This window comes from Oncorhynchus masou, chromosome 29 (genome assembly GCF_036934945.1).
Source record: "Oncorhynchus masou masou isolate Uvic2021 chromosome 29, UVic_Omas_1.1, whole genome shotgun sequence".
NCBI lineage: Eukaryota > Metazoa > Chordata > Actinopteri > Salmoniformes > Salmonidae > Oncorhynchus > Oncorhynchus masou.
Window position 1 is genome coordinate 79,856,909 of NC_088240.1, and position 27,042 is coordinate 79,883,950.

Consider the following 27,042-nt stretch of genomic DNA (forward strand, 5'->3'; position numbering starts at 1 on the left):
TGTCATTGTGTCCTTTAGCTGTCTTCCAACAGACTTGCACCAGCACCCCAACCTTACTGTTTCTCTCTCTGTCATTGTGTCCTTTAGCTGTCTTCCAACAGACTTGCACCAGCACCCCACCCTTACTGTTTCTCTCTCTCTGTCATTGTGTCATTTAGCTGTCTTCCAACAGACTTGCACCAGCACCCCACCCTTACTGTTTCTCTCTCTCTGTCATTGTGTCCTTTAGCTGTCTTCCAACAGACTTGCACCAGCACCCCACCCTTACTGTTTCTCTCTCTCTGTCATTGTGTCCTTTATCTGTCTTCCAACAGACTTGCACCAGCACCCCACCCTTACTGTTTCTCTCTCTGTCATTGTGTCCTTTATCTGTCTTCCAACAGACTTGCACCAGCACCCCACCCTTACTGTTTCTCTCTCTCTGTCATTGTGTCCTTTAGCTGTCTTCCAACAGACTTGCACCAGCACCGCACCCTTACTGTTTCTCTCTCTCTGTCATTGTGTCCTTTATCTGTCTTCCAACAGACTTGCACCAGCACCGCACCCTTACTGTTTCTCTCTCTCTGTCATTGTGTCATTTAGCTGTCTTCCAACAGACTTGCACCAGCACCGCACCCTTACTGTTTCTCTCTCTCTGTCATTGTGTCCTTTAGCTGTCTTCCAACAGACTTGCACCAGCACCCCACCCTTACTGTTTCTCTCTCTCTGTCATTGTCCTTTATCTGTCTTCCAACAGACTAGCACCAGCACCCCACCCTTACTGTTTCTCTCTCTGTCATTGTGTCCTTTATCTGTCTTCCAACAGACTTGCACCAGCACCGCACCCTTACTGTTTCTCTCTCTCTGTCATTGTGTCATTTAGCTGTCTTCCAACAGACTTGCACCAGCACCCCACACTTACTGTTTCTCTCTCTCTGTCATTGTCCTTTATCTGTCTTCCAACAGACTTGCACCAGCACCCCACCCTTACTGTTTCTCTCTCTCTGTCATTGTGTCCTTTATCTGTCTTCCAACAGACTTGCACCAGCACCCCACCCTTACTGTTTCTCTCTCTCTGTCATTGTGTCATTTAGCTGTCTTCCAACAGACTTGCACCAGCACCCCACACTTACTGTTTCTCTCTCTCTGTCATTGTCCTTTATCTGTCTTCCAACAGACTTGCACCAGCACCCCACCCTTACTGTTTCTCTCTCTCTGTCATTGTGTCCTTTATCTGTCTTCCAACAGACTTGCACCAGCACCCCACCCTTACTGTTTCTCTCTCTCTGTCATTGTGTCCTTTAGCTGTCTTCCAACAGACTTGCACCAGCACCCCACCCTTACTGTTTCTCTCTCTCTGTCATTGTGTCCTTTATCTGTCTTCCAACAGACTTGCACCAGCACCGCACCCTTACTGTTTCTCTCTCTCTGTCATTGTGTCATTTAGCTGTCTTCCAACAGACTTGCACCAGCACCCCACACTTACTGTTTCTCTCTCTCTGTCATTGTCCTTTATCTGTCTTCCAACAGACTTGCACCAGCACCCCACCCTTACTGTTTCTCTCTCTCTGTCATTGTGTCCTTTATCTGTCTTCCAACAGACTTGCACCAGCACCCCACCCTTACTGTTTCTCTCTCTCTGTCATTGTGTCCTTTAGCTGTCTTCCAACAGACTTGCACCAGCACCCCACCCTTACTGTTTCTCTCTCTCTGTCATTGTCCTTTATCTGTCTTCCAACAGACTTGCACCAGCACCCCACCCTTACTGTTTCTCTCTCTCTGTCATTGTGTCCTTTAGCTGTCTTCCAACAGACTTGCACCAGCACCCCACCCTTACTGTTTCTCTCTCTCTGTCATTGTGTCCTTTAGCTGTCTTCCAACAGACTTGCACCAGCACCCCACCCTTACTGTTTCTCTCTCTCTGTCATTGTGTCCTTTAGCTGTCTTCCAACAGACTTGCACCAGCACCCCACCCTTACTGTTTCTCTCTCTCTGTCATTGTGTCCTTTATCTGTCTTCCAACAGACTTGCACCAGCACCCCACCCTTACTGTTTCTCTCTCTCTGTCATTGTGTCCTTTATCTGTCTTCCAACAGACTTGCACCAGCACCCCACCCTTACTGTTTCTCTCTCTCTCTGTCATTGTCCTTTATCTGTCTTCCAACAGACTTGCACCAGCACCGCACCCTTACTGTTTCTCTCTCTCTGTCATTGTGTCATTTAGCTGTCTTCCAACAGACTTGCACCAGCACCGCACCCTTACTGTTTCTCTCTCTGTCATTGTGTCCTTTAGCTGTCTTCCAACAGACTTGCACCAGCACCCCACCCTTACTGTTTCTCTCTCTCTGTCATTGTCCTTTATCTGTCTTCCAACAGACTTGCACCAGCACCCCACCCTTAATCTGTGTCTCTCTCTGTCATTGTGTACTTTATCTGTCTTCCAACAGACTTGCACCAGCACCGCACCCTTACTGTTTCTCTCTCTCTGTCATTGTGTCATTTAGCTGTCTTCCAACAGACTTGCACCAGCACCCCACCCTTACTGTTTCTCTCTCTCTGTCATTGTCCTTTATCTGTCTTCCAACAGACTTGCACCAGCACCCCACCCTTACTGTTTCTCTCTCTCTGTCATTGTGTCCTTTATCTGTCTTCCAACAGACTTGCACCAGCACCCCACCCTTACTGTTTCTCTCTCTCTGTCATTGTGTCCTTTAGCTGTCTTCCAACAGACTTGCACCAGCACCCCACCCTTACTGTTTCTCTCTCTCTGTCATTGTGTCCTTTATCTGTCTTCCAACAGACTTGCACCAGCACCCCACCCTTACTGTTTCTCTCTCTCTGTCATTGTGTCCTTTATCTGTCTTCCAACAGACTTGCACCAGCACCCCACCCTTACTGTTTCTCTCTCTCTGTCATTGTCCTTTATCTGTCTTCCAACAGACTTGCACCAGCACCGCACCCTTACTGTTTCTCTCTCTCTGTCATTGTGTCCTTTAGCTGTCTTCCAACAGACTTGCACCAGCACCCCACCCTTACTGTTTCTCTCTCTCTGTCATTGTGTCCTTTAGCTGTCTTCCAACAGACTTGCACCAGCACCGCACCCTTACTGTTTCTCTCTCTCTGTCATTGTGTCCTTTAGCTGTCTTCCAACAGACTTGCACCAGCACCCCACCCTTACTGTTTCTCTCTCTCTGTCATTGTGTCCTTTATCTGTCTTCCAACAGACTTGCACCAGCACCCCACCCTTACTGTTTCTCTCTCTCTGTCATTGTGTCCTTTATCTGTCTTCCAACAGACTTGCACCAGCACCCCACCCTTACTGTTTCTCTCTCTCTGTCATTGTGTCCTTTAGCTGTCTTCCAACAGACTTGCACCAGCACCCCACCCTTACTGTTTCTCTCTCTCTGTCATTGTGTCCTTTAGCTGTCTTCCAACAGACTTGCACCAGCACCCCACCCTTACTGTTTCTCTCTCTCTGTCATTGTGTCCTTTAGCTGTCTTCCAACAGACTTGCACCAGCACCCCACCCTTACTGTTTCTCTCTGTCATTGTGTCCTTTAGCTGTCTTCCAACAGACTTGCACCAGCACCCCAACCTTACTGTTTCTCTCTCTCTGTCATTGTGTCCTTTAGCTGTCTTCCAACAGACTTGCACCAGCACCCCACCCTTACTGTTTCTCTCTCTCTGTCATTGTGTCCTTTAGCTGTCTTCCAACAGACTTGCACCAGCACCCCACCCTTACTGTTTCTCTCTCTCTGTCATTGTGTCCTTTAGCTGTCTTCCAACAGACTTGCACCAGCACCCCACCCTTACTGTTTCTCTCTCTCTGTCATTGTGTCCTTTATCTGTCTTCCAACAGACTTGCACCAGCACCCCACCCTTACTGTTTCTCTCTCTCTGTCATTGTGTCCTTTATCTGTCTTCCAACAGACTTGCACCAGCACCCCACCCTTACTGTTTCTCTCTCTGTCATTGTGTCCTTTAGCTGTCTTCCAACAGACTTGCACCAGCACCCCACCCTTACTGTTTCTCTCTCTCTGTCATTGTGTCCTTTAGCTGTCTTCCAACAGACTTGCACCAGCACCCCACCCTTACTGTTTCTCTCTCTCTGTCATTGTGTCCTTTAGCTGTCTTCCAACAGACTTGCACCAGCACCCCACCCTTACTGTTTCTCTCTCTCTGTCATTGTGTCCTTTAGCTGTCTTCCAACAGACTTGGACCAGCACCCCACCCTTACTGTTTCTCTCTCTCTGTCATTGTGTCCTTTATCTGTCTTCCAACAGACTTGCACCAGCACCTCACCCTTACTGTTTCTCTCTCTCTGTCATTGTGTCCTTTAGCTGTCTTCCAACAGACTTGCACCAGCACCCCACCCTTACTGTTTCTCTCTCTCTGTCATTGTCCTTTATCTGTCTTCCAACAGACTTGCACCAGCACCCCACCCTTACTGTTTCTCTCTCTCTGTCATTGTGTCCTTTATCTGTCTTCCAACAGACTTGCACCAGCACCGCACCCTTACTGTTTCTCTCTCTCTGTCATTGTGTCATTTAGCTGTCTTCCAACAGACTTGCACCAGCACCCCACCCTTACTGTTTCTCTCTCTCTGTCATTGTCCTTTATCTGTCTTCCAACAGACTTGCACCAGCACCCCACCCTTACTGTTTCTCTCTCTCTGTCATTGTGTCCTTTAGCTGTCTTCCAACAGACTTGCACCAGCACCCCACCCTTACTGTTTCTCTCTCTCTGTCATTGTGTCCTTTAGCTGTCTTCCAACAGACTTGCACCAGCACCCCACCCTTACTGTTTCTCTCTCTCTGTCATTGTGTCCTTTAGCTGTCTTCCAACAGACTTGCACCAGCACCCCACCCTTACTGTTTCTCTCTCTCTGTCATTGTGTCCTTTATCTGTCTTCCAACAGACTTGCACCAGCACCGCACCCTTACTGTTTCTCTCTCTCTGTCATTGTGTCATTTAGCTGTCTTCCAACAGACTTGCACCAGCACCCCACCCTTACTGTTTCTCTCTCTCTGTCATTGTCCTTTATCTGTCTTCCAACAGACTTGCACCAGCACCCCACCCTTACTGTTTCTCTCTCTCTGTCATTGTGTCCTTTAGCTGTCTTCCAACAGACTTGCACCAGCACCCCACCCTTACTGTTTCTCTCTCTCTGTCATTGTGTCCTTTAGCTGTCTTCCAACAGACTTGCACCAGCACCCCACCCTTACTGTTTCTCTCTCTCTGTCATTGTGTCCTTTAGCTGTCTTCCAACAGACTTGCACCAGCACCCCACCCTTACTGTTTCTCTCTCTCTGTCATTGTGTCCTTTTTCTGTCTTCCAACAGACTTGCACCAGCACCCCACCCTTACTGTTTCTCTCTCTCTGTCATTGTGTCCTTTATCTGTCTTCCAACAGACTTGCACCAGCACCCCACCCTTACTGTTTCTCTCTCTCTGTCATTGTGTCCTTTATCTGTCTTCCAACAGACTTGCACCAGCACCCCACCCTTACTGTTTCTCTCTCTCTCTGTCATTGTCCTTTATCTGTCTTCCAACAGACTTGCACCAGCACCGCACCCTTACTGTTTCTCTCTCTCTGTCATTGTGTCATTTAGCTGTCTTCCAACAGACTTGCACCAGCACCGCACCCTTACTGTTTCTCTCTCTGTCATTGTGTCCTTTAGCTGTCTTCCAACAGACTTGCACCAGCACCCCACCCTTACTGTTTCTCTCTCTCTGTCATTGTCCTTTATCTGTCTTCCAACAGACTTGCACCAGCACCCCACCCTTACTGTTTCTCTCTCTCTGTCATTGTGTCCTTTATCTGTCTTCCAACAGACTTGCACCAGCACCGCACCCTTACTGTTTCTCTCTCTCTGTCATTGTGTCATTTAGCTGTCTTCCAACAGACTTGCACCAGCACCCCACCCTTACTGTTTCTCTCTCTCTGTCATTGTCCTTTATCTGTCTTCCAACAGACTTGCACCAGCACCCCACCCTTACTGTTTCTCTCTCTCTGTCATTGTGTCCTTTATCTGTCTTCCAACAGACTTGCACCAGCACCCCACCCTTACTGTTTCTCTCTCTCTGTCATTGTGTCCTTTAGCTGTCTTCCAACAGACTTGCACCAGCACCCCACCCTTACTGTTTCTCTCTCTCTGTCATTGTGTCCTTTATCTGTCTTCCAACAGACTTGCACCAGCACCCCACCCTTACTGTTTCTCTCTCTCTGTCATTGTGTCCTTTATCTGTCTTCCAACAGACTTGCACCAGCACCCCACCCTTACTGTTTCTCTCTCTCTGTCATTGTCCTTTATCTGTCTTCCAACAGACTTGCACCAGCACCGCACCCTTACTGTTTCTCTCTCTCTGTCATTGTGTCCTTTAGCTGTCTTCCAACAGACTTGCACCAGCACCCCACCCTTACTGTTTCTCTCTCTCTGTCATTGTGTCCTTTATCTGTCTTCCAACAGACTTGCACCAGCACCGCACCCTTACTGTTTCTCTCTCTCTGTCATTGTGTCCTTTAGCTGTCTTCCAACAGACTTGCACCAGCACCCCACCCTTACTGTTTCTCTCTCTCTGTCATTGTGTCCTTTATCTGTCTTCCAACAGACTTGCACCAGCACCCCACCCTTACTGTTTCTCTCTCTCTGTCATTGTGTCCTTTATCTGTCTTCCAACAGACTTGCACCAGCACCCCACCCTTACTGTTTCTCTCTCTCTGTCATTGTGTCCTTTAGCTGTCTTCCAACAGACTTGCACCAGCACCCCACCCTTACTGTTTCTCTCTCTCTGTCATTGTGTCCTTTAGCTGTCTTCCAACAGACTTGCACCAGCACCCCACCCTTACTGTTTCTCTCTCTCTGTCATTGTGTCCTTTAGCTGTCTTCCAACAGACTTGCACCAGCACCCCACCCTTACTGTTTCTCTCTCTCTGTCATTGTGTCCTTTAGCTGTCTTCCAACAGACTTGCACCAGCACCCCAACCTTACTGTTTCTCTCTCTCTGTCATTGTGTCCTTTAGCTGTCTTCCAACAGACTTGCACCAGCACCCCACCCTTACTGTTTCTCTCTCTCTGTCATTGTGTCCTTTAGCTGTCTTCCAACAGACTTGCACCAGCACCCCACCCTTACTGTTTCTCTCTCTCTGTCATTGTGTCCTTTAGCTGTCTTCCAACAGACTTGCACCAGCACCCCACCCTTACTGTTTCTCTCTCTCTGTCATTGTGTCCTTTATCTGTCTTCCAACAGACTTGCACCAGCACCCCACCCTTACTGTTTCTCTCTCTCTGTCATTGTGTCCTTTATCTGTCTTCCAACAGACTTGCACCAGCACCCCACCCTTACTGTTTCTCTCTCTCTGTCATTGTGTCCTTTAGCTGTCTTCCAACAGACTTGCACCAGCACCCCACCCTTACTGTTTCTCTCTCTCTGTCATTGTGTCCTTTAGCTGTCTTCCAACAGACTTGCACCAGCACCCCACCCTTACTGTTTCTCTCTCTGTCATTGTGTCCTTTAGCTGTCTTCCAACAGACTTGCACCAGCACCCCACCCTTACTGTTTCTCTCTCTCTGTCATTGTGTCCTTTAGCTGTCTTCCAACAGACTTGCACCAGCACCCCACCCTTACTGTTTCTCTCTCTCTGTCATTGTGTCCTTTATCTGTCTTCCAACAGACTTGCACCAGCACCTCACCCTTACTGTTTCTCTCTCTCTGTCATTGTGTCCTTTAGCTGTCTTCCAACAGACTTGCACCAGCACCCCACCCTTACTGTTTCTCTCTCTCTGTCATTGTCCTTTATCTGTCTTCCAACAGACTTGCACCAGCACCCCACCCTTACTGTTTCTCTCTCTCTGTCATTGTGTCCTTTATCTGTCTTCCAACAGACTTGCACCAGCACCGCACCCTTACTGTTTCTCTCTCTCTGTCAATGTGTCATTTAGCTGTCTTCCAACAGACTTGCACCAGCACCCCACCCTTACTGTTTCTCTCTCTCTGTCATTGTCCTTTATCTGTCTTCCAACAGACTTGCACCAGCACCCCACCCTTACTGTTTCTCTCTCTCTGTCATTGTGTCCTTTAGCTGTCTTCCAACAGACTTGCACCAGCACCCCACCCTTACTGTTTCTCTCTCTCTGTCATTGTGTCCTTTAGCTGTCTTCCAACAGACTTGCACCAGCACCCCACCCTTACTGTTTCTCTCTCTCTGTCATTGTGTCCTTTAGCTGTCTTCCAACAGACTAGCACCAGCACCCCACCCTTACTGTTTCTCTCTCTCTGTCATTGTGTCCTTTATCTGTCTTCCAACAGACTTGCACCAGCACCCCACCCTTACTGTTTCTCTCTCTCTGTCATTGTGTCCTTTATCTGTCTTCCAACAGACTTGCACCAGCACCCCACCCTTACTGTTTCTCTCTCTCTCTGTCATTGTCCTTTATCTGTCTTCCAACAGACTTGCACCAGCACCGCACCCTTACTGTTTCTCTCTCTCTGTCATTGTGTCATTTAGCTGTCTTCCAACAGACTTGCACCAGCACCGCACCCTTACTGTTTCTCTCTCTGTCATTGTGTCCTTTAGCTGTCTTCCAACAGACTTGCACCAGCACCCCACCCTTACTGTTTCTCTCTCTCTGTCATTGTCCTTTATCTGTCTTCCAACAGACTTGCACCAGCACCCCACCCTTACTGTTTCTCTCTCTCTGTCATTGTGTCCTTTATCTGTCTTCCAACAGACTTGCACCAGCACCGCACCCTTACTGTTTCTCTCTCTCTGTCATTGTGTCATTTAGCTGTCTTCCAACAGACTTGCACCAGCACCCCACCCTTACTGTTTCTCTCTCTCTGTCATTGTGTCCTTTATCTGTCTTCCAACAGACTTGCACCAGCACCCCACCCTTACTGTTTCTCTCTCTCTGTCATTGTGTCCTTTATCTGTCTTCCAACAGACTTGCACCAGCACCGCACCCTTACTGTTTCTCTCTCTCTGTCATTGTGTCCTTTAGCTGTCTTCCAACAGACTTGCACCAGCACCCCACCCTTACTGTTTCTCTCTCTCTGTCATTGTGTCCTTTATCTGTCTTCCAACAGACTTGCACCAGCACCGCACCCTTACTGTTTCTCTCTCTCTGTCATTGTGTCCTTTAGCTGTCTTCCAACAGACTTGCACCATCACCCCACCCTTACTGTTTCTCTCTCTCTGTCATTGTGTCCTTTATCTGTCTTCCAACAGACTTGCACCAGCACCCCACCCTTACTGTTTCTCTCTCTCTGTCATTGTGTCCTTTATCTGTCTTCCAACAGACTTGCACCAGCACCCCACCCTTACTGTTTCTCTCTCTCTGTCATTGTGTCCTTTAGCTGTCTTCCAACAGACTTGCACCAGCACCCCACCCTTACTGTTTCTCTCTCTCTGTCATTGTGTCCTTTAGCTGTCTTCCAACAGACTTGCACCAGCACCCCACCCTTACTGTTTCTCTCTCTCTGTCATTGTGTCCTTTAGCTGTCTTCCAACAGACTTGCACCAGCACCCCACCCTTACTGTTTCTCTCTCTCTGTCATTGTGTCCTTTAGCTGTCTTCCAACAGACTTGCACCAGCACCCCAACCTTACTGTTTCTCTCTCTCTGTCATTGTGTCCTTTAGCTGTCTTCCAACAGACTTGCACCAGCACCCCACCCTTACTGTTTCTCTCTCTCTGTCATTGTGTCCTTTAGCTGTCTTCCAACAGACTTGCACCAGCACCCCACCCTTACTGTTTCTCTCTCTCTGTCATTGTGTCCTTTAGCTGTCTTCCAACAGACTTGCACCAGCACCCCACCCTTACTGTTTCTCTCTCTCTGTCATTGTGTCCTTTATCTGTCTTCCAACAGACTTGCACCAGCACCCCACCCTTACTGTTTCTCTCTCTCTGTCATTGTGTCCTTTATCTGTCTTCCAACAGACTTGCACCAGCACCCCACCCTTACTGTTTCTCTCTCTGTCATTGTGTCCTTTAGCTGTCTTCCAACAGACTTGCACCAGCACCCCACCCTTACTGTTTCTCTCTCTGTCATTGTGTCCTTTAGCTGTCTTCCAACAGACTTGCACCAGCACCCCACCCTTACTGTTTCTCTCTCTCTGTCATTGTGTCCTTTAGCTGTCTTCCAACAGACTTGCACCAGCACCCCACCCTTACTGTTTCTCTCTCTCTGTCATTGTGTCCTTTAGCTGTCTTCCAACAGACTTGCACCAGCACCCCACCCTTACTGTTTCTCTCTCTCTGTCATTGTGTCCTTTATCTGTCTTCCAACAGACTTGCACCAGCACCTCACCCTTACTGTTTCTCTCTCTCTGTCATTGTGTCCTTTAGCTGTCTTCCAACAGACTTGCACCAGCACCCCACCCTTACTGTTTCTCTCTCTCTGTCATTGTCCTTTATCTGTCTTCCAACAGACTTGCACCAGCACCCCACCCTTACTGTTTCTCTCTCTCTGTCATTGTGTCCTTTATCTGTCTTCCAACAGACTTGCACCAGCACCGCACCCTTACTGTTTCTCTCTCTCTGTCATTGTGTCATTTAGCTGTCTTCCAACAGACTTGCACCAGTACCCCACCCTTACTGTTTCTCTCTCTCTGTCATTGTCCTTTAGCTGTCTTCCAACAGACTTGCACCAGCACCGCACCCTTACTGTTTCTCTCTCTCTGTCATTGTGTCCTTTAGCTGTCTTCCAACAGACTTGCACCAGCACCCCACCCTTACTGTTTCTCTCTCTCTGTCATTGTGTCCTTTATCTGTCTTCCAACAGGCTTGCACCAGCACCGCACCCTTACTGTTTCTCTCTCTCTGTCATTGTGTCCTTTAGCTGTCTTCCAACAGGCTTGCACCAGCACCGCACCCTTACTGTTTCTCTCTCTCTGTCATTGTGTCCTTTATCTGTCTTCCAACAGGCTTGCACCAGCACCGCACCCTTACTGTTTCTCTCTCTCTGTCATTGTGTCCTTTAGCTGTCTTCCAACAGACTTGCACCAGCACCCCACCCTTACTGTTTCTCTCTCTGTCATTGTGTCCTTTAGCTGTCTTCCAACAGACTTGCACCAGCACCCCACCCTTACTGTTTCTCTCTCTCTGTCATTGTGTCCTTTATCTGTCTTCCAACAGACTTGCACCAGCACCCCACCCTTACTGTTTCTCTCTCTCTGTCATTGTGTCCTTTAGCTGTCTTCCAACAGACTTGCACCAGCACCGCACCCTTACTGTTTCTCTCTCTCTGTCATTGTGTCCTTTAGCTGTCTTCCAACAGACTTGCACCAGCACCCCACCCTTACTGTTTCTCTCTCTCTGTCATTGTGTCCTTTAGCTGTCTTCCAACAGACTTGCACCAGCACCGCACCCTTACTGTTTCTCTCTCTCTGTCATTGTGTCCTTTATCTGTCTTCCAACAGACTTGCACCAGCACCCCACCCTTACTGTTTCTCTCTCTCTGTCATTGTGTCCTTTATCTGTCTTCCAACAGACTTGCACCAGCACCGCACCCTTACTGTTTCTCTCTCTCTGTCATTGTGTCCTTTATCTGTCTTCCAACAGGCTTGCACCAGCACCAGCACCCCACCCTTACTGTTTCTCTCTCTCTGTCATTGTCCTTTATCTGTCTTCCAACAGACTTGCACCAGCACCCCACCCTTACTGTTTCTCTCTCTCTGTCATTGTGTCATTTAGCTGTCTTCCAACAGACTTGCACCAGCACCCCACCCTTACTGTTTCTCTCTCTCTGTCAGTGTGTCCTTTATCTGTCTTCCAACAGACTTGCACCAGCACCCCACCCTTACTGTTTCTCTCTCTCTGTCATTGTGTCCTTTATCTGTCTTCCAACAGACTTGCACCAGCACCAGCACCCCACCCTTACTGTTTCTCTCTCTCTGTCATTGTGTCCTTTATCTGTCTTCCAACAGACTTGCACCAGCACCCCACCCTTACTGTTTCTCTCTCTTGTTTGCTCTCCTTTTCCCTCCCTCTTTCTCTTTCCTATCCTTGTCCTCTCTCTGACCCACTAATGAACTATGCAGCTCTGAAACACATTACATTTACATACCTCTACAGAACTCTATCATAGGTCTAACTGGGCTTCTTTTGGAGAAATATTTATTTAAAATATTTTTGATTATATTAAAATCCTTACCTGTAAATTACCTAGATCTTTTCTGATAGATGACATAATAAATGACCAATCTGATCTGATAACAATGTGTTTATAACCATGTTTTCATCCCAGCAGGTCCCTGTGAACCTGGGCTATAAGAAGTCAGACACCCTAACGGAGAAACCATGGCACCCTGACCCACCTGATGCCCACAGCCAACTACCTTCACCTGCCCAAATGGACCAGGCAATCGCCTCTGACCCCACAGCTTCATCCCCCCATTCCCCCCCTCCCTCATCACCCCATTCCCCCTTGGTAAAGGACCCTAGCGGTGAGGCAGGTGTTAAGGGTGAGGGAGGTATGCTGAATGGGGGAGTACCTAAAGTCACCTGCCATCCTACCAGACTCACAAAGGTCAAAGGTCGCAAACAGAACTGTTCTTCCTCAGCCGCCCCCACTAACGTGAACTCAGCCTCCAGCCCCCATCAGGCTGACCTTGCAGCCCAGGACAGGACTACAGGCTTCAGCTGCCCTCCTACACCACCCCCATCCACACCCCTACTTCCAGACCAGAGAGGAGCCCCAGTGGCTTATGGGAGACTGAGTCCTGCTGCCTCCCTCACCAGCCTGAGCAGGGGACCATTACTACCATCTTCTGTGGGAAATGGGAGAGGGAAGGAGGAGAAAGCCAAGAAGAAGAAAGAGAAAGATGACAAAGCGAGGGGTGAGAAAGGGAAGGGTAAGAGAGGGGAGAAGGGGAGAGGGAAGGAGGACAGAGGGAGGAATGAGAGTCCAAAGATGGACAGAGATGAGAAGGGGAAGGAGGGAACTGGGATGGATGAGAGCAGGAGGGATATGACGGGGAAGGAGGAGAGAAATGGGGACGAGGACAAGGAAAGAGAGAAGCCCAGAGACTTGAGGATGAATAAATCGCCCTCTTCTACAAAGAGTCAGATGTCTGAGGTTCAGAGCAGGAAGACAGGTACACCCAGCCCAGACCTGACCAGCAGAACAGGGGAATCAGATGATACTGGTGCCCCCTCAAGACCCACCGTCTCTCCCTCCAACCCATCCACTGCCTCCTCTCCCCTCACTTCCCTTCCTCCTCCCTCTCTCTCTCTCCACTCTTCCTCTCCTCCTACCTCCCCCCGAGAGCAGGACAGCCGTCCACTGAAGAAGCGTAAAACCCGACGGCCAAGCTGGACCAGGCTGGTGAACCGGGCACAGAGACTGGCAGAGAACCCAGATGGCCGCCAAGATGTCCCCTTAGTTGCCCCACAGACCCCCACTACCCCCCAGACACCCGCAACTACTAACTCACCCAACCTTCGGTCAGCTGAGTCATGCCTAGCCCCTCCGTTCCCCCACCCTCCAGTCTGTCCTCCCTCTCCCCTTCTACCTCCACCCCTGTGAGACCCAGACCAGCAGGACGACCCCCATCCCCTACCCAGTCTCACCTGTTGACCTCTGACCCTAGCCCTTCACCTGGACCTGACCGTCCTGTCTCTCAAGCCAGAAAAAGGGGTCGCCCCAAATCCCAAACCTGGAGCTTGGACGAACCCCAACCCAGACACTCCCCTAAACCTACCCAAGCTGAGATGCTCCCTCATGGGCATGATGAGACTCCGGACCCCCATGTGCTCAACCCAGTGCTGGATCACAGGCCCACCCTCACCAGTCCCTCTTGCCCCAACCCCACGCCCAGGAAACGAGGTCGCCCCAAACGGCTGCCACCCTCCCCCCTCCTCCCCAAACAGACTCTCCAGGACCAGAACAGGGGTACACTGACCCCCTCTGGAGGTGAGGAGGGGGGTAAAGACTTCCCCTCTGAAAAGGGGAACAGGAAGCTGAGGATGAGGATGAGGAGCATCATAGGAGAGATGAAGAGGAGGAAGAAGAGGAGGCTACTTAGGGAAATGCTTTCTGGGTGTGGAGGGGGGAAGGAGGGGAGAGGAAGAGAGGGAGGTAGAGAGAACTCTCGTGGGTGTGCAGGAGGGGTGTGTGGGTCGCCCACAGCACCCTCCCTGTCCTCCTCCTTTGGGGGTAAACTAGGTCCCCAGATCAACGTGAGTAAGACGGGGACCATCTACATGGGGAAGAGGAGAGGACGCAAACCCAAAGCTCCAGCTAACTCTAACCCTGCCTCTCAGTCCACACTGTTCACCAGTCTCTCTAGTTCCTCTCTCTTCTCCTCTCCCCAGCCCCATCCTTCCCTCTCTCACCCATTCCCCTCCCCATCTCTCACCCACTCCAGTGGAGCCCAGAGCCCTTACAGTGATGGAGGCTGCACAGAACCTGCTCCCTCCCTCTTCCTCCCCCACACCTTCTCCCTCCCCTCACCCTCCTCCTCCTGCGCATCGCCACGTCCTCTCTCCTCCTCCTTCTCCTCCTGCTCATCCCTCTCTCCCTCCCTAAAGAGGAGTTCTCCAGGTCAGGGACGACATCCCCTCTTCCACCATCCCTCCAGCAGACTCTCTTCTCCTCCTCTTCCTCACCCTCTTTACTCCCATCTGCCGGTCTTCCCCACACACCTGAAAGAGGCCACACCCTCACATATCAGGAAATCACACAGCAAGGAGATGTTGCCTAGTGATAGTGTGATTGGAATGGACCACAACACTATCTCAGAGCGGGGGGAGAGGAGGGGCCGAGGGAGAGGGGGGGTAACCATGGGAATGACCTCAGATGTCACCCGGTCAGTGTTCCGGACAGGTTTAGGGGTCAACCTGAAGGGTCAGAGACAACCCTCACCCTCCATGTTACTAGAACACCTCCCCCCTGTACCCTCACCCATCAGAGTGTCAGCCTCACCCCCCTCTCCCCCCTCTGCCTCCCCCAGACACACGCCTCCTTCTGACTTAGTGGAACCCAGAGACAGACACAGGCACAGGCGGAGGGGGTACGAATGTCCCTATACCTGCCCCCCCTGCCCCTGCCTAGGGCACAACACACACAAGAAACACAAACACAAGAGGAAGTACCAGCACCTGCTCATGCACGCGCACGACCCAGACTTCCTCTCTGAACTGGATGATCTCATTGGGCAGTTCAGCGAAGTCCGCATCGGGCGCCACCGTGATTGGGCCAGAGCTGGATTGGGGCAGGATCTCGATGAGAGTGGGGAGAAAAGACGCCACTCTTCCTTATTGTCATCGCAAAATTTCCGCTCAAACGTTTACAGAATCAACTTGAGTGGATACTACTCACCTCACCCCCTGTCTTACCCCCCTCACCCCTCCTTCTCCCCGCTCCACCCCCACCCCTGCCACGGCCTGCCTTATGGCAGCAGAAAGCCAGAGCTGAGGTTGAGGTGTGGCTGTCCCACCAAGCCCTGTGAGTCCTTAGACCAGGGTGACTGTGGCCAGGGGCGGAGGTGTGCCTTACAGGGTATCACAGGGCACCTCCACCCCTCCTCTCTCAGTACCCCCCTGGCCTCCTCCACCACCTCTTCCACCACCCCAATGCCTCTGGGTTTTGGCTACTACAGAGGCTATCCTCTGACCATGGCCCATTACCCAAATCCCCACCCCTCCTTTCCCCTGCCTCCCCCTCGCCCCTACGCCCCCCACCTTCACCCCCCTCACCTCCTCCTCAACCCAGCCAGGTTCCACAGGAGGAGGAGCAGGCAGCTGAGGGAGGCTGGGTTGGGTGGAGGTGGAGGTGAGGACATGGGGGTTATGGGTGAGGGAAAGAGGGCTGGGGTCCGTTCCTGTCCAGCAGGGTCCGTCCCTGGTCGGTCCTGTGTCTGTGGGGGGAGTGAACACAAGCTCAGACACAAACATCGTCACAGACAGCGTGATCGTGACGGAAAGGAAGAAGAGGATGAGAGAGTTGCCGGGTCACAGCTAAGGTCAGAGTTCACCACAGGGTCAGGAGGAAGTAGAAAGACTGGAGGACAAGGGAGTGCTGGGTTGATGGAGTCTCCACTGCAACATAGGCACGGCAAATACCCCTCTTCTTTCTTCTCTGCTTCTGCTAAACCAGCCTCTTCATCATCATCATCAGAGAGGCTCAAACACACACCCCTCACCTGTCTAGGCTCCTCTCACCTGTCCTCTTTCGGGGAGGGCTGGGGGGTTCGGCAGAACCCCTGGCTGAGGAGAGGGGGGCTGGGGGCAGGATTCAGACCCCTCGATCCCACCTGGGGTACACTGACAGAAGAGCAGAGGACAGCCGCTGTGGGGGGGTCAGAGAGAGAGGCGGGGGAGAGACACACACCCTGTCACAGCACCTTCACCCCCCCGACACACACCAACCTCTTCACCTCCTCTGCCACCAGTGGGAGGGGCAAGAGGAGTGGAAGACACAATTGGAGACCAGGGAGTCAAGACGGGTCATTGAGGAGTGAGGAGCCATCACAGACAGAGAGAAGAGGCACAGGTGAGTGAGTGAGTGAGTGAGTGAGTGAGTGAGTGAGTGAGTGAGTGAGTGAGTGAGTGAGTGACCTGCATGACACATGAACTTTCACACATACACACACGCAGGAGAGGGGGGCTGGGGGCAGTACACTCACACACGCAGGAGAGGGGGGCTGGGGGCAGTACACTCACACACGCAGGAGAGGGGGGCTGGGGGCAGTACACTCACACACGCAGGAGAGGGGGCTGGGGGCAGTACACTAACTCACACACGCAGGAGAGGGGGCTGGGGGCAGTACACTAACTCACACACGCAGGAGAGGGGGCTGGGGGCAGTACACTAACTCACACACGCAGGAGAGGGGGGCTGGGGGCAGTACACTAACTCACACACGCAGGAGAGGGGGGCTGGGGGCAGTACACTAACTCACACACGCACACATTATTTTCCCCTCATTTATTGGTTCATTCTCACAGTCTGTTAATAATCCTTCCAGTCCGATCTGCCAGAGATCTTAGAAATGTCTCTGGTTGTGAAGTTGGCTGCCTGCTGTGCTGTTTGAGCCCTGGGCCATGAAGCTATGAGCAGAACACAGTCATTAGTTAACCACCAGTCTCTATGTATAGTCCTGTTCATGTGTCACTGTCTTCTCAGCTGCTGCTTGTCTGCCTGCCTGCATGGCCAATGTACTGTACACTGTCTGTCTGGCTGCCTATATGGCCAACATACTGTACACTGTCTGCCTGGCTGGCTGGCCAACATACTGTACACTGTCTGTCTGGCTGCCTGCATGGCCAATGTACTGTACACTGTCTGCCTGGATGGCTGGCCAACATACTGTACACTGTCTGTCTGGCTGCCTGCATGGCCAATGTACTGTACACTGTCTGGCTGCCTGCCTATATGGCCAACATACTGTACACTGTCTGCCTGGCTGGCTGGCCAACATACTGTACACTGTCTGTCTGGCTGCGTGCATGGCCAACATACTGTACACTGTCTGCCTGGCTGGCCAATATACTGTATACTGTCTGCCTGGCTGGCCAACATACTGTACACTGTCTGTCTGGCTGCCTGCATGGCCAACATTCTGTACGCTGTCTGCCTGGCTGGCTGGCCAAAATACTGTACACTGTCTGCCTGGCTGGCTGGCCGGCCAACATACTGTACACTGTCTGCCTGGCTGGCTGGCTGGCCAACATACTGTACACTGTCTGGCTGGCCAACATACTATACTGTACACTGCCTGACTGGCCAACATACTGTACTGTACAATGCCTGGCTGGCTGGCTGGCTGGCTGGCCAACATGCTGTACTGTACACTGCCTGGCTGGCCAACATACTATACTGTACTCTGCCTGGCTGGCCAACATACTATACTCTACACTGCCTGGCTGGCTGGTCAACATACTATACTGTACACTGCCTGGCTGGCTTGCTGGCTGGGCAACATACTATACTGTACACTGCCGGCCTGGCTGGGCAACATACTATACTGTACACTGCCTGGCTGGCTGGCAGGGCAACATACTATACTGTACACTGCCTGGCTTGCTGGCTGGGCAACATACTATACTGTACACTGCCGGCCTGGCTGGGCAACATACTATACTGTACACTGCCTGGATGGCTGGCAGGGCAACATACTATACTGTACACTGCCTGGCTGGCTGGCAGGGCAACATACTATACTGTACACTGCCTGGCTGGCTGGCAGGGCAACATACTATACTGTACACTGCCTGGCTGGCTGGTCAACATACTATACTGTACACTGCCTGGCTGCCTGGCTGGGCAACATACTATACTGTACACTGCCTGGCTGGCTGGCAGGGCAACATACTATACTGTACACTGCCTGCCTGGCTGGCTGGGCAACATATTATACTGTACACTGCCTGGCTGGCTGCCTGGGCAACATACTGTACTGTACACTGCCTGGCTGGCTGGGCAACATACTGTACTGTACACTGCCTGGCTGGCTGGCTGGGCAACATACTGTGCTGTACACTGCCGGCCTGGCTGGGCAACATACTATACTGTACACTGCCTGGCTGGCTGGGCAACATACTGTACTGTACACTGCCGGCCTGGCTGGCTGGGCAACATACTATACTGTACACTGCATGGCTGGCTGGCTGGGCAACATACTATACTGTACTCTACACTGCCTGGCTGGCTGGGCAACATACTATACTGTACACTGCCTGGCTGGCTGGCTGGCTGGGCAACATACTATACTGTACACTGCCTGGCTGGCTGGGCAACATACTATACTGTACTCTACACTGCCTGGCTAGCTGGGCAACATACTATACTGTACTCTACACTGCCCGGCTGGCTGGGCAACATACTATACTGTACACTGGCTGGCTGGCTGGGCAACATACTATACTGTACACTGCCTGCCTGGCTGGCAGGGCAACATACTATACTGTACACTGCCTGCCTGGCTGGCAGGGCAACATACTATACTGTACACTGCCTGGCTGGCTGGTCAACATACTATACTGTACACTGCCTGGCTGCCTGGCTGGGCAACATACTATACTGTACACTGCCTGGCTGGCTGGCAGGGCAACATACTATACTGTACACTGCCTGCCTGGCTGGCTGGGCAACATATTATACTGTACACTGCCTGGCTGGCTGCCTGGGCAACATACTGTACTGTACACTGCCTGGCTGGCTGGGCAACATACTGTACTGTACACTGCCTGGCTGGCTGGCTGGGCAACATACTGGGCTGTACACTGCCGGCCTGGCTGGGCAACATACTATACTGTACACTGCCTGGCTGGCTGGGCAACATACTGTACTGTACACTGCCGGCCTGGCTGGCTGGGCAACATACTATACTGTACACTGCATGGCTGGCTGGCTGGGCAACATACTATACTGTACTCTACACTGCCTGGCTGGCTGGGCAACATACTATACTGTACACTGCCTGGCTGGCTGGCTGGCTGGGCAGCATACTATACTGTACACTGCCTGGCTTGCTGGGCAACATACTATACTGTACTCTACACTGCCTGGCTGGCTGGGCAACATACTATACTGTACACTGGCTGGCTGGCTGGGCAACATACTATACTGTACACTGCCTGGCTGGCTGGCTGGGCAACATACTATACTGTACACTGCCTGCCTGGCTGGCTGGGCAACATACTATACTGTACACTGCCGGCCTGGCTGGGCAACATACTATACTGTACACTGCCTGGCTGGCTGGCTGGGCAACATACTATACTGTACACTGCCTGGCTGGCTGGCTGGGCAACATACTATACTGTACTCTACACTGCCTGGCTGGCTGGGCAACATACTATACTGTACTCTACACTGCCTGGCTGGCTGGGCAACATACTATACTGTACGCTGGCTGGCTGGGCAACATACTATACTGTACACTGCCTGGCTGGCTGGGCAACATACTGTACTGTACACTGCCTGGCTGGCTGGCTGGGCAACATACTGTGCTGTACACTGCCGGCCTGGCTGGGCAACATACTATACTGTACACTGCCTGGCTGGCTGGGCAACATACTGTACTGTACACTGCCGGCCTGGCTGGCTGGGCAACATACTATACTGTACACTGCATGGCTGGCTGGCTGGGCAACATACTATACTGTACTCTACACTGCCTGGCTGGCTGGGCAACATACTATACTGTACACTGCCTGGCTGGCTGGCTGGCTGGGCAACATACTATACTGTACACTGCCTGGCTGGCTGGGCAACATACTATACTGTACTCTACACTGCCTGGCTAGCTGGGCAACATACTATACTGTACTCTACACTGCCTGGCTGGCTGGGCAACATACTATACTGTACACTGGCTGGCTGGCTGGGCAACATACTATACTGTACACTGCCTGGCTGGCTGGCTGGGCAACATACTATACTGTACACTGCCTGCCTGGCTGGCTGGGCAACATACTATACTGTACACTGCCTGCCTGGCTGGCAGGGCAACATACTATACTGTACACTGCCTGGCTGGCTGGCAGGGCAACATACTATACTGTACACTGCCTGGCTGGCTGGTCAACATACTATACTGTACACTGCCTGGCTGCCTGGCTGGGCAACATACTATACTGTACACTGCCTGGCTGGCTGGCAGGGCAACATACTATACTGTACACTGCCTGCCTGGCTGGCTGGGCAACATATTATACTGTACACTGCCTGGCTGGCTGCCTGGGCAACATACTGTACTGTACACTGCCTGGCTGGCTGGGCAACATACTGTACTGTACACTGCCTGGCTGGCTGGCTGGGCAACATACTGGGCTGTACACTGCCGGCCTGGCTGGGCAACATACTATACTGTACACTGCCTGGCTGGCTGGGCAACATACTGTACTGTACACTGCCGGCCTGGCTGGCTGGGCAACATACTATACTGTACACTGCATGGCTGGCTGGCTGGGCAACATACTATACTGTACTCTACACTGCCTGGCTGGCTGGGCAACATACTATACTGTACACTGCCTGGCTGGCTGGCTGGCTGGGCAACATACTATACTGTACACTGCCTGGCTTGCTGGGCAACATACTATACTGTACTCTACACTGCCTGGCTGGCTGGGCAACATACTATACTGTACACTGGCTGGCTGGCTGGGCAACATACTATACTGTACACTGCCTGGCTGGCTGGCTGGGCAACATACTATACTGTACACTGCCTGCCTGGCTGGCTGGGCAACATACTATACTGTACACTGCCGGCCTGGCTGGGCAACATACTATACTGTACACTGCCTGGCTGGCTGGCTGGGCAACATACTATACTGTACACTGCCTGGCTGGCTGGCTGGGCAACATACTATACTGTACTCTACACTGCCTGGCTGGCTGGGCAACATACTATACTGTACTCTACACTGCCTGGCTGGCTGGGCAACATACTATACTGTACGCTGGCTGGCTGGGCAACATACTATACTGTACACTGCCTGGCTGGCTGGGCAACATACTGTACTGTACACTGCCTGGCTGGCTGGCTGGGCAACATACTGTGCTGTACACTGCCGGCCTGGCTGGGCAACATACTATACTGTACACTGCCTGGCTGGCTGGGCAACATACTGTACTGTACACTGCCGGCCTGGCTGGCTGGGCAACATACTATACTGTACACTGCATGGCTGGCTGGTGGGCAACATACTATACTGTACTCTACACTGCCTGGCTGGCTGGGCAACATACTATACTGTACACTGCCTGGCTGGCTGGCTGGCTGGGCAACATACTATACTGTACACTGCCTGGCTGGCTGGGCAACATACTATACTGTACTCTACACTGCCTGGCTAGCTGGGCAACATACTATACTGTACTCTACACTGCCTGGCTGGCTGGGCAACATACTATACTGTACACTGGCTGGCTGGCTGGGCAACATACTATACTGTACACTGCCTGGCTGGCTGGCTGGGCAACATACTATACTGTACACTGCCTGCCTGGCTGGCTGGGCAACATACTATACTGTACACTGCCTGCCTGGCTGGCAGGGCAACATACTATACTGTACACTGCCTGGCTGGCTGGCAGGGCAACATACTATACTGTACACTGCCTGGCTGGCTGGTCAACATACTATACTGTACACTGCCTGGCTGCCTGGCTGGGCAACATATTATACTGTACACTGCCTGGCTGGCTGGCAGGGCAACATACTATACTGTACACTGCCTGCCTGGCTGGCTGGGCAACATATTATACTGTACACTGCCTGGCTGGCTGCCTGGGCAACATACTGTACTGTACACTGCCTGGCTGGCTGGGCAACATACTGTACTGTACACTGCCTGGCTGGCTGGCTGGGCAACATACTGTGCTGTACACTGCCGGCCTGGCTGGGCAACATACTATACTGTACACTGCCTGGCTGGCTGGGCAACATACTGTACTGTACACTGCCGGCCTGGCTGGCTGGGCAACATACTATACTGTACACTGCATGGCTGGCTGGCTGGGCAACATACTATACTGTACTCTACACTGCCTGGCTGGCTGGGCAACATACTATACTGTACACTGCCTGGCTGGCTGGCTGGCTGGGCAACATACTATACTGTACACTGCCTGGCTGGCTGGGCAACATACTATACTGTACTCTACACTGCCTGGCTAGCTGGGCAACATACTATACTGTACTCTACACTGCCTGGCTGGCTGGGCAACATACTATACTGTACACTGGCTGGCTGGCTGGGCAACATACTATACTGTACACTGCCTGGCTGGCTGGCTGGGCAACATACTATACTGTACACTGCCTGCCTGGCTGGCAGGGCAACATACTATACTGTACACTGCCGGCCTGGCTGGGCAACATACTATACTGTACACTGCCTGGCTGGCTGGCTGGGCAACATACTATACTGTACACTGCCTGGCTGGCTGGCTGGGCAACATACTATACTGTACTCTACACTGCCTGGCTGGCTGGGCAACATACTATACTGTACTCTACACTGCCTGGCTGGCTGGGCAACATACTATACTGTACACTGGCTGGCTGGCTGGGCAACATACTATACTGTACACTGCCTGGCTGGCTGGGCAACATATTATACTGTACACTGCCTGGCTGGCTGGCTGGCTGGCTGGGCAACATACTATACTGTACACTGGCTGGCTGGCTGGGCAACATACTATACTGTACACTGCCTGGCTGGCTCGGCAACATACTATACTGTATACTGCCGGCCTGGCCAACATACTATACTGTACACTACACTGCCTGGCTGGCTCGGCAACATACTGTACTGTACACTGCCTGGCTGGCTGGGCAACATACTATACTGTATACTGCCTGGCTGGCTCGGCAACATACTATACTGTATACTGCCGGCCTGGCCAACATACTATACTGTACTCTACACTGCCTGGCTGGCTGGCCAACATACTATACTATACTGTACACTGCCTGGCTGGCTCGGCAACATACTATACTGTACACTGCCTGGCTGGCTGGGCAACATACTATACTGTACACTGCCTGGCTGGCTGGGCAACATACTATACTGTACACTGCCTGGCTGGCTGGGCAACATACTATACTGTACACTGCCTGGCTGGCTGGCCAACACACTGTCCTGTACACTGACTGGGTGGAAAAACCCTAGAAGGAAAGGCTGCTCAGTCAGTGTTAATGTTGGGGAATTTTGGAAATATGGGAAGAAAGGAGATACTTGAGGAGAAGTGATGGATAGTAGGATGGCAGGGGACTGATAGTGAGGGAGGAGAGAGTGAGGGAGGTGGAGAGTCGCACATCATCTAACCAGACACATATGTGACTGAGAACACACACACACAGCCCAGCGCGCGCGTGTGTGTGTGTGTGTATACCAGAGGGGGCTTGTGGGAGGAGATATCGGTGGACGCGCTCTTTGTCTGGAATGGAATCAATAGAATGGTACCAAACACATCAAATACATGGAAAGATTGACTCTGTTCCAATGATTATATTCCAGCCACTACAATGAGCCCGTCCTCCTAAAGCTCATTCCACCAGCCTCCTCTGGTGTGTGTGTGCGTGTGCGCACTTGTGCGTGTGTGTGAGCATGTGTGCATGTGTGCGTGTGTGTGTGTGCGTGTGTATGTGTGTGTGCTTGACTGCTTGTTGTTATTCACCGAAGGGGAGTATATGATTTGAGGGGAATACCAGGCAGCAGTGCAAAGGAAGTGTAGATTCAACCCATCCCAGAGACACACTGAGACAGACTGCTGCTTTTTCAGTTACTGATACATATACACCTCTCCTCTCTCTCTCTTCCCCTCTCTTTATTTCTCAATCATTCCCTTTCTCCTCCCTCTGTCTCCCACCTCTCTCTCATCTCTCTCTCTCGCTCCCTGTCCTTGCTCCAATGACTTCTCTCTGGACTCCAGACCCACACTATGACCTGAGCAGAAGGCAACTGAAGTGGCTGAGAAGTGGTCAACGTTTTGGGGCTAAGAGAGGGCCTGGACGACCCAGGAAGAACCCTCTAGCCTCCCCTTTGCTCTCCCCCTTCCTCTCGCCTACAAGCCTACCAAACCCTCCAACTGAGACAGACGTCCAGAACAGAGACAGAAACAGAGGAAGAGGAGGAGGAGATTCAGTACAAGAGGTTATTGAAGCTGTGATTCACAGCCAGAGGAGGAGAAGACGGAAGAGGAGGCACATTGAGAAAGAGGAGGTCGAGCATCCATCCTGTCTCCAAAGGTAAACCGTCAGAACTCACCCTCATCCCAACTGACCCAGCGAGTGCCCTCGCAGATGGTCGCAAAGTTTAACGCAACAACATTTCACTCCCACAGCGATCAAAGCGTTACTGAGAAAGTCTAGAAAATGCATGCTATTTTACATACCCTGCAACTAGCTGCTAGATGTGCACTGAAGACTTAATACTTCACACAGACAACGTATATTAACACATGGTTGACAGCACTGTGTGCTAAGCCAGTGCCCTTTCTCTCTATCCTATCTCTCGCTCTCTCACTTTATTCCTTCCTCTTAGTTCTGGTGAGCCAGTCACCCACTCCCCCTCCATATGCACAGGCCAATCAGAGCTAACCCAAACTCCATCCCTCACCCCGGCCAGCCAATCAGATAAGGGAGCTGACCAGCTGCCGAGGAAGAGGTTTCAAAGGGCGGGGCTCTACTCAGATGACTACAAAACTACAGAGTGAGTTATCATGCACCTGTTCATACAAACTAACTTCACTCTGAATTGATTTCACAAATGGTGTTGTATTCTATTAATTAAATTGTGTAAATGTGTCTCTTCCCCAGTCCCTCCTCTCAGAACCAGCTGAACAGAGAGAGACTGGAATATACACCAGGAGAACAAGACTACAGCCTCCTGCCTGCTCCCATACATGTTGGTGAGTGAGTTTTTATTTATTTTTAAATGATTTCACCTTTATTTAACCAGGTAGGCCAGTTGAGAACAAGTTCTCATTTACAACTGCGACCTGGCCAAGATAAAGCAAAGCACTGCAACACAGACAACAACACAGAGTTACACATGGGATAAACAAACGTACAGTCAATAACACAATAGAAAGAAATTCTATATACAGTGTGTGCAAATGGCGTGAGGAGGTAAGGCAATAAATAGGCCATAGTAGCGAAGTAATTACAATTTAGCAAATTAACACTGGAGTGATAGATGTGCAGATGATGATGTGCAAGTAGAAATACTGGTGTGCAAAAGAGCAAAAAAAGTAAATTAAAACAATATGGGGATGAGGTAGGTAGTTAGATGGGCTGTGTACAGCTGCAGTGATCGGTAAGCTGCTAAGATAGCTGATGTTTAAGTTAGTGAAGGAAATATAAGTCTCCAACTTCAGCGATTTTTGCAATTCGTTCCAGTTATTGGCAGCAGAGAACTGGAAGGAAAGGCGGCCAAATGGGGTGTTGGCTTTGGGGATAACCAGTGAGATATACAGTGCCTTGCGAAAGTATTCGGCCCCCTTGAACTTTGCGACCTTTTGCCACATTTCAGGCTTCAAACATAAAGATATAAAACTGTATTTTTTGTGAAGAATCAACAACAAGTGGGATACAATCATGAAGTGGAACGACATATATTGGATATTTCAAACTTTTTTAACAAATCAAAAACTGAAAAATTGGGCGTGCAAAATTATTTGAAATATCCAATAAATGTTGTTCCACTTCATGATTGTGTCCCACTTGTTGTTGATTCTTCACAAAACAATACAGTTTTATATCTTTATGTTTGAAGCCTAAAATGTGGCAAAAGATCGCAAAGTTCAAGGGGGCCGAATACTTTCGCAAGGCACTGTATATCTGTAACAGTTTTGGTCTAGAGTGTCACCCCCTTTGAAGAGGGGGATGACCGCGGCAGCTTCCCAATCTTTAGGAATCTCGGACGATACGAAAGAGCGGTTGAACAGACTGGTAATAGGGGTTGCAACAATGGCAGCAGATCATTTTATAAAGAGAAGGTCCAGATTGTCTATCCCAGCTGATTTATACGGCTCCAGGTTTTGCAGCTCTTTCAGAACATCTGCTATCTGGATTTGGGTGAAGGAGAAGCTGGGGAGGCTTGGGCAAGTAGCTGCAGGGGGTGCGGAGCTGTTAGCCAGAGTTGGGGTAGCCAGGAGGAAAGCATGACCAGCTATAGAGAAATGTTTATTGAATTTATTGATTATCGAGTATTTATCAGTGGTGACAGTGTTTCCTAGCCTCAGTGCAGTGGGCAGCTGGGAGGATGTGCTCTTATTCTCAATGGACTTTACAGTGTCCCAAAACGTTTTGTACTTAGAGCTACAGGATGCAAATTTCTGTTGGAAAAATCTAGCCTTTGCTTACCTAACTGACTGCGTGTATTGGTTTTTGACTTCCCTGAAAAGTTGCATATCGCGGAGACTAGTCGATGCTAGTGCAGTCCGCCACAGGATGTTTTTGTACTGGTCGAGGGCAGTCAGGTCTAGAGTGAATCAAGGGCTTTATCTGTTCTTAGTTCTACATTTTTTTAAAGGGGCACCATCTTAAATGGTGAGGAAATTACTTTTAAAGAACGACCAGGCATCCTCTACTGATGGGA

At 51.0% G+C, this 27,042-nt stretch overlaps 1 protein-coding gene across 7 annotated transcripts in view; it reads left to right on the top strand.

Annotated features, from left to right (window-relative positions):
- LOC135520698 (histone-lysine N-methyltransferase ASH1L-like) overlaps nt 1-27,042 on the top strand; it is a 65,408-nt gene that overhangs the window by 33,675 nt on the left and 4,691 nt on the right. For 6 of the 7 annotated variants that reach the window (XM_064946445.1, XM_064946446.1, XM_064946439.1 and 3 more), the window contains 4 exons: nt 12,227-16,474; nt 24,374-24,689; nt 24,985-25,152; nt 25,260-25,351. In XM_064946445.1, the coding sequence (XP_064802517.1) occupies nt 13,438-16,474; nt 24,374-24,689; nt 24,985-25,152; nt 25,260-25,351 (3,613 nt within the window). In that variant the 5' untranslated portion in view covers nt 12,227-13,437. The remainder of the gene's footprint in view (nt 1-12,226; nt 16,475-24,373; nt 24,690-24,984; nt 25,153-25,259; nt 25,352-27,042) is intronic. The other variant, XM_064946442.1, reaches the window with a different exon arrangement.